At 36.8% G+C, this 15,029-nt stretch overlaps 1 protein-coding gene across 1 annotated transcript; it reads left to right on the top strand.

Annotated features, from left to right (window-relative positions):
- The first annotated feature begins 687 nt into the window (after window positions 1-687).
- LOC101862698 (sodium-dependent neutral amino acid transporter B(0)AT1) lies at window positions 688-15,014 on the top strand. Its single transcript, XM_013086052.2, has 9 exons — window positions 688-957; window positions 1,622-1,732; window positions 2,626-2,867; window positions 3,737-3,932; window positions 4,659-4,866; window positions 6,858-7,017; window positions 7,694-7,856; window positions 8,583-8,788; window positions 9,421-15,014. Exons 1-9 carry the CDS (start codon window positions 883-885, stop codon window positions 9,554-9,556), a joined length of 1,497 nt encoding a protein of 498 aa, XP_012941506.2. The 5' UTR covers window positions 688-882; the 3' UTR covers window positions 9,557-15,014.
- Window positions 15,015-15,029: the final 15 nt, after the last annotated feature.

The following is a 15,029-nucleotide window of genomic DNA, read 5'->3' as shown; positions in this document are numbered from 1 at the left end:
CTCTCTCTCTCTCTCTCTCTCTCTCTCTCTCTCTCTCTCTCTCTCTCTGTGTGTTTGTGTGTGCTCCCCTCCCTCACAAAAGGCTACCACCCCTCCCGCCTTCCACCCAGCTTATTTCCCGTCTCTACTTACGTTACACTTTATATAATAGATTTTTGTCCTGAAAAAGTAAAATAGATCCTTCTTTTTGTGTACTGATTTAAAAAAGACAAATGAAAAAACAAAACAAAAAGAGACACTTTAGTAGGCCTACTAGATATCGTCTGTGGGTGGTTGGAAGGTTCCCGAGTGTGCTTTGCTCCTTCATTCCTATCAAACAATTGTCTGTCCAATTGTCTGTCTTCCTCATTTTTGTCTTTGTTATCTCTTGTAAGAAAGCGACAGGCAAATTTCTACGGACACACAATGCGGAAAGAAGCATTAGAGAATATTGTAACAACAAGCACGTTTGATGGAAAGATAGGCAGAGGCAGACAGGGGGAAAAGATACTGGACAAGATGACAACATGGCTAGGAGCAGCAAGAACAACGGACATCATTGCTGCAGCGCAAGACAGAGTGAAGTGGAGGTCCATGATCGCCCACACCAGTCGGCAAGGCACCGGATGATGATGATCTCTTGTAACACCTCTAATCTTGGACACTTATAATAATATGATCTAATTATGATTGTGTTGCAAGTTTCGGAAAAATTCTTACCAAAACTTAAACCTTCTTCAGAGCCCCTTGCCCTGGTCGGAATGTCCAACCTACGTGACTGCGGACAACCGGACAGTGCCGGTGGAAGAATGTGACATTAGCGGACCCACGTCATATTTCTGGTACCGACAAGCCCTCGACATCTCCCCTGGCCTGGACGAGAGCGGCGGAGTGAAATGGAAGATGCTCCTCTGCCATATTTTTGCTTGGATAGTCATCTACCTGTGTATCTGCAAAGGTATCAAGTCCTCAGGAAAGGTTTGTCTTAGATGAGCAGTTTAACCGTTTTTAAAACCACACACTAATTAAACTCGGCTGACTAGGCCTATTTTTTTGTAGACCGAAGGATAGTAAAGAGAAGGAACAGGTTTCCTTGTCTGCCTTGTTTAGTTTAGTTGTTGTTTTTTTTAAAGAAGAAAGGCAGAAAGGGATACACTAGCTGGAGAAGGAAGTGGGGTTTACAGGAAAGAGAAAAAACAATTCTGATCTCCCCCCCTCCCACTTACCCCGGGAGGCTAAGAGATAGATCATAAAGAAAGCAACTGAAAATCAGCTGGACAAGAGATAGCTTAGCATCTTGACTTTTATGACCAACAGAAATTCTGAGCTTTTATTTCCTTTTACATTTTGTTCTCATTTAGGTCAAGTTGGATAAGCAGTGATAGCCTGCATTTCCGGACACTGATACCTCTTATGATGATGAAGTGGCCTTTTTTTTTGTGTGTGTTTTTTTTTTGGTTTTTGGGTGGGGGTTTCACTTTTTATGCTCAAAGCCACTTACGCAAGAAAATTGTAATAAATCTTTTGCATAACCTTTTGTTAAGAAAATTCCTCCGCTTGATTTATTTTTTATTTTTTACTTGTAATTTCTTTGGATAATCAGTTATGTATTCGTTATCTTAACTTATCTGTGGGTCCCCAGGTTGTCTACTTCACGGCCACATTCCCATATATTGTGCTTACCATCTTCTTCATCCGAGGCATAACACTGGAAGGAGCTGTTGATGGGCTGGCTCATATGTTCACACCTAGGGTGGGTAGCATTGGATTGTTTCTCTCTTCAGACTGCTTTAGTCTTCACAGCCCAAGTGTTCATATACTGTGAATCGACTCACGGTTAATTCAGCTAATATTAACAAGGGCATAACAGAAAAAGATGGTTCAGTTTTTGTGGCGTCGGTGGCCTAGTGGTTAGGCTACCGGACTCGTAACCGTGAGGGCCCGATGTTGTGTCCTTGGAAAAGGCGCTTTACACGAATTTTCCCCACTTCATCCAAGTAGGAATGGGTACCCGGCAATAGACAGCGAAAGATCATGTCAGTATGTTAATGTTTTAGCGCTTATAAATGCCCGCTTGAACTGTATGCTTCCCAAGAAGTTGAGGTTGTTTCAGAAAGCTCTCATAATGCTGAGGTAATAGCATAGATTGTGAAGCGCATAGAGCTTGCTTTTGGGTGGGGATTTGCGCTATACAAATGCTATCTATTATTCTTCTTAATAAAATGCCCTGCACAATCGATACATTTTCAATATTATAGATGTCCCCTCTGGAGAAAAGATTCCGTACATTTCTCAAAATTAATAGTTTCATAGCACAAGCTTTAGTCCTGTTTTAATCTTATTACTATATAATATTATGTCTCTCCCACAGATAGTTTTCCAGGAGCAGCAATTGATAAGATGTCATTGCGGGTACTCTGGAGAATTGCCCATTCTGACAGTGTTCATAAATTACGTAGAGCAATTTGCCTACTTTTTTTTACTGAGAGTCTACGAAATCAAATCATCTATTGTGTCAAGACTTTTACTGTTTTTGATTTACAAGTGATGTATTATTTTTGTGAATTTGATGATTAAATTGTTCCCTTTGTTTTCAGTTCATCAATAGAATTTTACTGGCATTTTTTTTCTGAACTGCTTTCACAGATGGATCAACTGATGAACATCCAATGCTGGCTTGATGCAGCTGCTCAGATTTTCTTCTCATTTGGTCTGGCTTTTGGTGGTCTGATTGCCTTCTCTAGCTACAACCCCATGAAGAACAACGTGGAGAAGGATGCAATTCTTGTGGGCATCACAAATTGGTTCACTGCTATCTATGCCTGTGCAGTGATCTTTGCTGTGATTGGCTTCAAGGCGACTGTCCAGTTCAATAACTGCATAGATCAGTAAGCAGCCAAACAACAGTAAAATTAAAACAAAATAATTTAGATACGACTGTTTTCTATACTAGTGTTTGTGTTAGTGATAAGATGTTTATTTGGTTAAATGTAAGGCCTAAGAGTCTGGTAAGATCTGAATGCACTGGAATCTGGAAACAGAAGGATAGTAGGAGGATGAGGGTATTAACAATTATTAGACAGAACAACCCATAATTATATCAAACAAATTTGAGTCATGATGGTCCTCGCTAGAATCTTTGAGCAGCTGAAATCTGACTCCGTTTCCCCCCATACTTTCCCTCACTCTCTCTCTTTCAATAATGAGCTAACATGCGAAAGTGGAAAAACATAAATCTGTCTACAAAATACAAGTTGAGATCATTATTTCTAATGGGATTAAGATTACCTCCTCTTGAGTGCTGGTCAAAAATGTTGAGTTTCTTTTGCAATACATTTGATAAGTTCACCTTTTTTAGCACATAAAAATTTAATGAGCAATTTGTCCATGCAGTTAAATCTCTCCTGTGATGTGGGACTTTTTGTACTCATAAAACATTACAAATCCTGTTTTAATATGTAATGGGTATGTGTATGTCATCTGTAATTTATGCTGATCCACGAAAGTCTCTCATGTGAAATGTGTATTTTTTACGTGATATGGTACAATAACATCGAACAATGAACAAAATACCTAGCTACCTATTACAGATTATATTGATCAAGAATACACTAGCAGACCTTATCGATCTCTCCTCCTTCATTTTTGTGTTTGTTACTCTCTTGTAATTCATCTAATATTGAGCACTTATTTGACCTGTGTTGTAAGTGCCATAAAATGCTTACTAAAACAAAGGACATTAATTTGTTTTCTGCAGCAATATTGACATCATTGGATCTGTGTGTGGTGAGCAAGTCAACAACAACAGCACCCTCTTATGCTATGGATACAACAATGTTGGCAACATAACTCGAGACGTGTATAAAGAAGTCTTCGCAGATAATCTCACATCATACCAAAACTTCACTACCAAGACATTTCGCGCCTGCAATTTGGCTGATGATCTCAATAAGGTAGTGTAGACAGATATTTGTACTTTTAAGTAAATTGAACTAATCACTTACTTCTTTGTCAGATGTTAACTGTTGAAGTCTGTTAATTGATATCAAAATTATCTGCAGATAATAATTCTGAATTGAAGGTGTACTGGTTTAAGTTTGTTTTGCCTTCTGGTGTCAGCAGCACTTTCAGTGAGAAGAGACAGAAGGAAACTGGTTGAAAAGTAAAACCATCATAGCCAACTGATGACTCTGCAAAAAATGATAAGCTGAAGCTTTATAGACCTTTAGACCATAATGCTGAACTTTTTTTTTCAGACTCAGAGGTTAAACTGCCTTTTGATTTTAGTCTCATTGTATTGTTCTACATAGGGGAAAAAATATAGAGATTTACATAATACACTCTAGCCTATTAAAAAAAAATTCCATGTGGTAAGTTAAGAATATTATGTTGGTTGCAAACTGAAGTTTATAAAAAATGCTTTAGGGAGACTACAAAATTATATCTTTATAATCAAAGTGGGTGCTCTGATGTAGTTTGCTCATTCTTTGCTATCAAACCTGTACTTCCCTTATCTCTCCTCTATTTTAAAAAAATGTTTGTTATTCACTTGTAACGCCTCAAATCTTCGTCATTTATATGACCTAATTGTGTTGCAAGAGCCGTAAAATGCTTATTAAAACAAATACAGTCAGAGACATATGTTTTTGAAAAAAGACTGTTGATTTTAATCTTTGTAGGGTGTGGAAGGTACAGGTCTGGCATTCATCATTTTCGCCCAAGCCATCAACGAGTTTGGGTCATCAGCTCCATTTTGGTCTATTGTCTTCTTCCTGATGTTGCTTTCCCTTGGACTGGGTTCAGAATTTGGAACAATTGAAGGAGTGACCACCTCATTGTATGACTTGGATCTTTTCCCTTGGATGAAGAAGAAGTGGCTTGTGTCAGGTTTGTTAAATTGTTTTCTGTAAGTTTGTTTATATGTTCTTCATCTACATCACTGTAAACTGAATTGAATCATTCCTTTTTTATAAACAGAATACAAATATATTACTGAATTTCAAAATGTGCCTAGCATAGTTTATGGATAAAGTAAATCACTTACAAGATAGTTAAGATTTAGAAATTGCTAAAGTATAAGGGCTGTCACACTCACAACCGGAATTTGGCTGTAATTTAAAAATTATTTAATATTTTCATATTCTGTAAACACACACTTGTAAAACAATCATTTAGGAATCTCCCAATTGAGCACCATGAGCATTGCACAAACCAAACGAACACAGCAATTTCCCAAAGATGGCTACCCCCTTGGAAAATTGGTCACGGGTAGAAGTGAGGTCTGTCATTCGGTTTCTGACTGCAAAAGGTCTCAAACCTATAGAAATACACACTGAAATAAAGTCAGTTTACGAAGAGAAAGTAATAGCAAAGTCACAGGTATATGAGTGGTGTAGTATTTTCAAAGCCGTGCACATGGATGTCAATGGACCTTGTTTTTCTGCCAAGACTGAGGACAACAAGAGCCAACGATCTCATCAAAACCGACAGGCGCCTAAAAATATGCGAAATTTCCGAGCCGCTAAACATTTCAAAGCTAACTGTCCATAGGATAGTGTTTGATGAGAGGCACTGTCGAAAAGTCTCTGCTCGATGGGTCCCAAAAGAGCTGACAGCTGTCCACAAGACGCAATGTGTTGAAGTGTCTCAGACTTTGTTGAATCGTTGTCGCCAAGCTGTCACGGGAGTCATGAACGCATCTGGAGACCTCAACAATATTATTATGAATTATTATGATGAAGCATTCCTGAGAAGCATTATTACAGGTGATGAGACCTGGATACACCACATGTCCCCTGAGACGAAGAGGGATTCAATGGTTTGGAAGCACACGTCTTTACCTCCCCCGAAAAAGTTAAAGTTCAGCCATGGGTGAAGGAACTCATGGCCACGGTTTTCTGGGATTCTAAGGGCGTTCTGCTTCTTGACATTCTGGAATCAGGACAAACTGTTAATGCTAACAGATACAGCCAGACTCTTATTAAGTTTAGAGAGGTTGTGCGCTGAAAAAGACCAGGCCGGTTGTCCAGCGGGGTCATTTTGCCGAATGACAACGCAGTGCCACACACTGCAAACGCTACCAAAGACTGGATCCAAAGGTTCGGCTGGGAAGTTCTGCCACACCCCCCTCACAGTCCTGACTTGGCCCTGTCAGATTATCACCTTTTTGAGCCTATGAAATGCAATATTTCTGAAAAGCGATTCACTGACAACAAATACCTCATGGAAGCCATGAAAGATTTGTTGAAATCCCTTGACGGAAAAGTCTTCAGGGAGGGTATCTTCTCCATGATCCAGCAATGAGAAAAATGCGTCCAGCGGGATGGTGATTACATTGAGAAATCACATGTTGAGGTATGATGTGTTACATTTTTATCATACTAGAACAAAGATTGTTGCTTTTATGGACCTTTTCCAGTTTTCCGTGGGACAGCCCTCGTACAATACACTGTGACTGAAAATAATCTAGAAAGGTGTTTTAAGAGAATAAGACAAGCAATTCTGAAGTCAATTAGAAAATGAAGGAAGAACATTTCCATGAAAGTGTGTTCTTTCAAAATTCCACATATTAGGCCTATGTCGTGTTGCTGCTAATAATCGTAAGCTTAAGCTCTTTTGCTGCTTTTTTGACTTGCCACTCTAAGTATCTGCTCTATTAGGTTTTTTTAACCATTGTTTGTTTGTTTTGCTTTGTGTTTTATGGCATTGGCAACACAATGAGGTCATCTAAGTACTCGAGATTAAGAGATGTTACAAGAGAGTAACAAACACAAAAAAGGGGAGTAGAGATAAAGATGATAAAAATATTTAATTTTATAGGAATTTCATAAGTGTGAAATTAACCACCTTGTACATTGACCAATTGTGTTGTTCCTCAGGTATTTTATGCACCTTCATGTGCCTTGTTGGTCTCCTCTTTGTGCTGGGAAGCGGCTCATACTGGGTGGCATTGTTTGACACATTTGCTGGCTCTTTTCCTTTGATACTGATTGCTCTTGGAGAGTGTTTCTCTGTTGGATGGGTCTTTGGAGTTAACAGGTAAAGAAACCTTATCCAAGAACAGCAACCACAAATGTAGATTAGGATAAGATAAGGGATAAGATTAGATAACCTTTATTGATCTCCACAAAGAAGAAACTTGCAGAGGTATGGTTAATACATGCTCACACAGTCCCACACCACACATGCATGCTCAGGCACACACACACACACAAACGGACTCACTCACACACACACACACCTACACACACACACACACACACACACACAAACACACACACACACACACACACACACACACTAATCCTTATACACACAGAGGTGCTTCTCAAAGAGTCATTAGATAGACGTACAAAAAAGTTATGCTATTCTCTCATAACAGATGCTTATTCTTTTAAATTGTGTATGATACATTGTGAACTCATACTTGAGAAATTGAAATCAGATGGACCTGAAAATATAATGTTTTAAAACCCTTATATGGTACTGTTTTCATTACATTCATAATTTCAGATGAAACATATTGGGGGGTTAGGGGAGGGGGTATAATTTTGTGGAGCAGTTTCCTTAAAAGTAGTCAAAACAGAACATTATTGACTTCACCTATCCTGAATTTTAAATTGTTTTGTTGGTGAGATCAAATATTCTTGTATCGTCCTTGATCATTGTGAAAACACAGGGTTCAATTCCTATGCTTTTTTTTTTCAATCCCCAGATTTGGTGAAGAAATTCAGTACATGATTGGACATAAACCAAGCATGTACTGGAAAATTTGCTGGAAGTTCATCGCTCCATTCACCATTGTGTCTTTATTGCTTGGTACTCTTATCATCAAGTTCTCAAATCCTATTACTTATAAAGTCTACAATGCTGCTACAGTAAGTGTTGCTGTTGTTTATGTTGTTGTTGTTTTAGTTAATTGTTGAGTTAGTTCTCTATTTTCAAACCATGGCAGTTTGTCAAATTGTTCCCATGTTATTATTTACAATAGCTACAGGAGGGTGTCAGGAGTTTTTTTTTCGGAGAAGTGTGAATTCTTTTCTGCTGTCCAATAGGGTAAAGCTTTCAAAGAGAATTTCTAGCATTTGTTCATATATTATGGATGTTTTCAGTGGGCTTCATTCTTGTGGTTAAGCCTGTGTAGATGACAGTTGGAAATGTAAGAATCCTTTTGAGTTAAAGAAAATTGCAGCATCTGTGCCTTTGTAAATCTGAAGTCTAATCCCTATTTTTTTTCTTTGTTAAGTGGAAGACGTTAATGATATGGCTTCTTACATTGACAGACTGTCAAATAAATGAGTTGCACCATTTCTTCAGTTGATGTCTTGCTGGACTTTGATGCAAGTGACACTTGTTTTAATCCTCGATGAGATGTTCTTAAACTTGGGCTGTTAGGGAACTTTTCTTACCTCTTCTCACCCTTGGCTGGGTCCTATCGGAGATCTGAAAAATTATACTTTTTTGAAAGAATTGTCAAAGTGAAATCATACCATACCTTTCCAAATACTATACCTGTTGAATAGGAAGTGATCGTTTCAACAAGTGGTTGTCTTGTAAAGGTGGCCATTATAACAGCTCAACTGTACATTACATTTTCTTCACAGACACTGATGGACAATGTTTCCTATCCATGGTATGCCAGCGTGCTCTGCGCTTTGTTGGTTTTTGCCTCAGTCTTGTGGATTCCTGGCATCGCTATTCTAAGAAAAGTGGGAGTCTTGAAATATGATCATGCGAAACAACTGGCTGCAGACATGCACAGGGCAACAGCATCCACGGCCAAGTTTATTGGAAGTCAAATATCTACCAGGTAGCTGTTATTTTATAGTTGATTTGAGTGTCTTGACATTGACACACAATGACCAACCTACGCTAATCACTTTTGTACGGACACTTTTATCTCATTTTTATTTTAGTTACAGGGAATTTGAGGTCCAAACCAAATATAAGCTTTGAGACATGGTCACAGTAGTCTGTTTCTAGTGATTAGGCCTACTTCCCATTATCTTACTTCATTCTCCAGTCAATGTTGTTGTTTCAAGAGCAAGGAACAAAATGCCTCTTTTCACTAATAATGTTTTTTCCCCCCAAGTCTGTAGTGTGGAATGAATACATGCATACCAATTCTGCTGCTGTTGATTATATTCACTTCCCATCAGCTGGTGAAGCCATGAATGTTGGCTCCTCTTGCCAATTAAAATAATGTTACCATGAACAGTGCAAGAGAGAAATCTCTTGTATAATATCACATTTTGCAGGGTTTTTTTCTGAAGTGGAAAATATATTGAAACTTTGTGGAGAGTTTTAATAAATGTAAGCAATTTTTAGCCAGAATAAGTATCCTTGACTAAAATGAATTAAACTAGAATATTGAATGATCCCTCCAAAAAATATGACACTTATATGTACATTATCAATATTGTCTTTGGTACACCTTCACAGGTCAGATGACAGAGACTCTGGGCATAACTCAGATGAAGATGCAGCTGCAAGAGAGCCTGAACGCCCAACTGAGTTTACTATTGAGGACATTCTGCCCGCTTCAAGGAGAACAGGAAATGGGGAGAGCAAAGTTTGATTAAAACTTAAGAAAAGATAATCATTAGTCTTCTGAAGGGGGGAAATTTGACAATGTTCATACCTTTCCATTCCTACGGTTTGCCGTGTGTTTGCTGTTTGGGTGATACTATATTTCACCCCCACTGTATGTTCTATTCAACAGAACTTTGAGATTAATTTAGTTAGTATTTGCACTCGCATTCACAGGAATAAAATAATCATCCATTTCTTAGTGTTTTCCAATAAGATAAAAATGTGGAAAAGCCTTCAATCTTATACCAAAGGAATTCTTCTTGCAAAGAGAAACACAGCAGCTGTTGATGTTGAACACAAATTTTGTTAAAAAGATGAGTTACAATTAAAGAAAGAAAGGTTCATATTCAATTATGTTTATTCTTACTCTCAGTTATTGTTTTGATATGCCACCACCTGTAAAGAACTACATTTTTTAGAGATAGGTAGATATCCTACCTTGATCTGAACCGCTGTCCTATGCTGCTTGCTCAATAATTCAAGCTGATTATTTTTCATGAATTGCTATGGCTGCTTTTCTTGAGAATAAGGCGTTCTGATAAGACCTTATAATGGAAGTTTTACTGCTTTTTTTTAAATGACAAAATAAGATAAACACCAAAGTTCCTCAATATTCTGTCACATTCTAAAAAATTATCATAGTATCGGTGATGCCAGTGTTTTCAGAGTTGTAAAAAGTGATGTACTTTTTTCACTTTCATACTGAGAACTTCATGCAATCAATTGTACATAGTCATAGCATTATATTATTAAGAGTCTCATATTTGCACCATAAACATATTTTTCAAAGGAAAAAAGGAAAGGCAGCATTCTTTGATTATATCATGCAAACACTCCAAGAGCAGTCAACTGAGATGAACTGAAATAACTGAATGCATTTCCTTTTTTGTTTTGAGGAGTTGAAACTTCACCAGGGCTTCACTAGATTCAGATTTTTAGTTTTCTACTCTTTAATTACATTTATCAAAGATTAAACATTTTTGCACTACATTTCTTAAAGTATTGAGGTTAATGTCATTTAATTATTCTAAAGAGGAATTCAACAAGACTGAGATTTAAATCAGTTCTTTTCAGATGAGTTTGCTTAACGAAAGAAAAATTTCAAGGTTATGGAAGTTTACATTATTTGGTGTATTGGTCCAAAAATGACAAAAGTAGTATTAGATTATAAGCAGTAATTTATTGTTGCTACACATACTTATTTTCTGAAACCCACATTTTTTAATTGAACAGATGAGGATGAATAAACTTGATACACTCAACTTTTTTTTTCTTCATAAAACTTTTAAAAACAGTATTCTTTTCTTTTGTTCATAGCTCTATTGTTTCATAACCTGTTATGTTGATGTGTAAGAGACAAAATATTGAGTCGAGATCATGCTAACCTTTTCAATTTTGACAAGGCATTTGCCATTTTATAACTGTTATATGAGACTTGCTTTAAATTTGCTTCACAGATTTTATTAAACTTATTTAATTTTGTATTGGAATATTCTATGGTATATTACTTAAATTATTTATTTATCAATACTTTACTTGTCCTCACCATTACTTTGGATAAGGGAACACTGTTAGGCAGATTGTTTATAGCGAAGGGAATGTGCACACATGGTGACGTACCGGGAGTTGATGAGACATGGAGTGAGCCAGACAGGTATTAACGTGGAGACGATAATTTTATGTGCCTTTTTTTATACGTGGACATGATTAAATACTGTTAAGGGTTTTTAGACCCCTATTATTGGCTCTTCTTTGAATGTTTGTTTCTGCTTTTGTTTGAGCTGACTAATCTTAAATCCGTCATTTTGAAGTCAAAGATAAGGGCTTGAGTTGTGCCTCCATACAGGTAGGCTGTGTTACATGCCTTTTATGCTTTTTCACTGTGAACGTATACCACACTGGTCCCACAAAATCTTAACCATTATTGTCTGTGTTCTAGAACACTTTTACCTTCCTTAATCTATTTGACTAATATAATTCCATGCATTAAGCAGTCCTGATACCGGTTTTTCTTATCATATTATTACTTTTTTGTCAATTAATGGGCTAGTGATTAACTTGTATTGGCCCGAGTGATGTGTCTCATGTGTATTACAAATCTTTTGTTGTTGAATTTTTACATTGATCGACACAACCTTGACAATATTGCCTATCATCAAAATTTAGTCAATGTAATATGTGTCTGTTTTGACTTTAGTTTATTGCAGTATTTGAATGGAATGTATATTTTGAAATGAAATCTGGTACAAAGAAATTCATGAAAGTTGCTATGTGATGTATCATTTGTCAAAAAAGATGGAGGAGTTAAAACTAACCTTTTAATTAAGAAGCCTTTGAATTCTCTTCCAGTTGCTAAGACCTCACTTTTAATGAGACGGTCAATCTTGCTCTTATATGGGCATTATTTTACAATAGGCCTACTTTTAAGGCTGGTAGGTTGGAATATCAAATTTAAATATAATGTGATTCATTAATGTTACAGGTTTTCAATCTGTTTGTCATGATACATTAAAACAGATTTTAAACTTCTCCCTTCCCCGTTGACACAATTCTTATCAGTTAGGAAGCAGGCTGCTTCACCCCAGCTTTCAAGGTTAACCAGGCAGGAATATGCAGGCTACAATCTCCTTCTACACAGAAAGAGATACACAATGAACTGTATTCTCCTCGTGGGACACAAACTCACATCTGTTGTGGGCGAGACAAAGAGCCTGACCATTTTCCCATACACTTTCGTCTGTAGCACTGGAATCTCAGGCGTGGGTTACTTTCAGGCAGAGATCTCGTGTCATTGTTGGTTTGAATTTAATCTCTCCCTATGTTAAATTATCAGCATGATCATTCTTTATATGTTAACATTTTGTTTTATTGATCAATATTAAGAACATTTTGAGATGCTTGATAGAATCTGTGAATTAAGTATTTAATGAAAGACAAGCACGGCGTTACGTTTTTCACCCAGGAACATACTGTTTTACAAACCATAATTTTTAAACTGTAGTGAACGTATTGCATAATTTACAGACACACACATCATATATGTATAGACATATTATTTTATGTATATATATAATATCAGAAGACAGAGACTATGGACATAATTCAAATGAAGATGCATTCTTCAAAGATTCTGTTCAACAATACAAATTTTCCCGACCGCTATTAAAAAAATGTTCTCATTTTAATGCAGTCTTTCCTGTTTGATGAGAGGGCAATGGAGTTGCCTTCAAAATATACTCAGGAAAGTTTATCAGTTCTTATACCCTAACTCGGGGAATGGTATGCTTTAAACAGTATGACTTACACGCAACTTAGATGTATCGGTATACTGATTTTAATTGGAAATGCAGTACAAGAGAGCATCATTCTTGTTGAAATGCACACATTGATGAAGCTTTGCTCCAACTGGTTTCTAGAAAATTGTTTAACAGGTGAAAAAGCTACTCTGATTTAAAAAATGAAAGAAGGCTCTAAAGTTAGCCTTCCTTACTTTCATATAATTCAAAGTGCATGCTGACTCCTGATTTCTATTAAGAACCAGTAAATCAACCTCAGTAATGGTTTTTAGCTATAAGGGTAAGTATAACACCATCAATATACAGTTACATTGAAACTGGAGGGTTTTCATTCTGTGGTCTGTACGGGGAGGTTCCTAATACTTCAACTTCATAAAAAGTGTGTTTGTGATCATATACAATGTAATACATCAACACATGTATACATACATCACCAAACTTAGTTTCATGGAAGTTTGTCAAAATTGCGACCTGAAGTTTTCCTACTTGGCATTGGCTTTTTAAAAAAATTGTTTGCTGTGAGTTGGCTACCCTTCGAGTGTCTATCAGATACCTGCTTTCCAATGCCCTAACCCCCCTCCCCCACCCCCCCCACCCCATCCTCCAATAAACACAGCTCTTTCTAAAAGTAAAACGCTTTATCAATGTCAGTGAGTTGAATTTTGTAAATTTGTTAACTTTGGCCAATATCCATGTAAAAATTGGTATAGGTTTATAGAAAAATTAAGCCTTATTTCACACACATTATTATTATTATGCTCCTTGAGTGTCATTTGTAAAAGATGGAGGAAAAGAGGCTGTCCAGCTGTTCCCACACTTTGAGAATGACTCAGGTATTAATATTTTCTGCCATTGTATATTGTTTTTCAAGAGCAATACAATGTTAGCGTAGTTTTCATGTCTTGCCTAAATATGGGGTTTGTTTTGCTTTTTGAGCAATTAGTTTCCTGACCCAACCGAACTTAAAACATTTTCTCATGACATTTTAAGTCATGCAACGTGCCTGACATGCCTTTTGACTAAGTTATGGTGCACTGCTATAATGTACAAGTCTTTGGTGCTAATCAAATGAGTTGAGAATTGAATGGACCTTTCACTGTCAATACAGAAACACAGTGCCTTTGTAGCTACTTTTCTGATGATGAGAAAAGTAAGCAAATTAACTTGCTCATCCTACACCACCCCCTCCCCCCCCCCCCTCCACCCAGGAGTGAAAACATCCCCCAAAATGCTAAGTGGCGCAAAATGGAAGGTCTCGGTCATACAAAACTACCAATCGCAATATTAGGATACATGCTTATGTTGCATTTTGAAAGTGTCTTCATCAGTATCATTATTTGGTTTGGGTTTTTTTAATTGTAAGAGTGTAACACTCACTGGAGCTAATTTTGATGGCAGATCCCACCCGCCCTGTGGGGAGGCAGGCGTCTTTTTATTGCTTGACCCAGACTCTCTTTGGATAGACTGGCACAGCGAGACAAAAGACTCACAAAGTAAGGCCAATTGACTGTTTAGCCAGACTGGATATCATAGAGCAGTATAATCAGCAGGGTAGATGTCATGCTCTTTGTTCATGGGACAGGAAATTGTTGGTATGAATTGGGTATCATTATTTGATGATGTATACATTAAAATAATTTGAGAATTCTTGAACTCATTTTTTTTCAAGTTAAACATTGTGTTTCAGAAATGTTAACCACTCGATTTATCATCATGAAGGTTATGTTTTCATCTAAGTATTCCTTTCAAGATATGTTTTGTGGTTTAGTGTCATTGAAGTGGTTATATCATATTAATATAGCTAAATAAATGAAGCATGTTGCTTCCTCGCTTTTCAGAACTCTGTTGATTTTCTTTTTTTTTTCATATCTAGTCTTTCACTGTCTTTTTGACTACATCAGATTTGTATACTGGAAAAAAAATCATATTCCAGTCTTTAATAGCAGATGGAGCATTTGCATAAAAGTGGCTGTCTTCTTTCTCTGTATTTTCAAAGTACAAATAATTGATATAATGCTTAAATCAAAGATTATCTTACTTTATTTATGTAACTTATTTATCTCACCAATCAACCACGGCAGAAATTTGCCTGCACTGGTTTTTGTTTGTCTTATTACTCAGGATAATAAAAAATGATTGATAACGTTGCACAGTTTCCCTTTT

This window comes from Aplysia californica, unplaced genomic scaffold, assembly GCF_000002075.1.
Source record: "Aplysia californica isolate F4 #8 unplaced genomic scaffold, AplCal3.0 scaffold00017, whole genome shotgun sequence".
In the NCBI taxonomy this organism is placed as follows: domain Eukaryota; kingdom Metazoa; phylum Mollusca; class Gastropoda; order Aplysiida; family Aplysiidae; genus Aplysia; species Aplysia californica.
Note: the sequence above shows the minus strand (reverse complement) of the source record. Positions and strands in the feature narration are given on the sequence as shown.

Excerpts from the sequence above, each read along its gene's own strand:
- LOC101862698 (XM_013086052.2), top strand. The coding sequence starts at position 883 with ATGCTCCTCTGCCATATTTTTGCTTGGATAGTCATCTACCTGTGTATC. Across the intron at positions 7,018-7,693 it reads TGGGTCTTTGGAGTTAACAG|ATTTGGTGAAGAAATTCAGT; the intron begins GTAAAGAAACCT and ends TTCAATCCCCAG. Across the intron at positions 8,789-9,420 it reads GGAAGTCAAATATCTACCAG|GTCAGATGACAGAGACTCTG; the intron begins GTAGCTGTTATT and ends ACACCTTCACAG.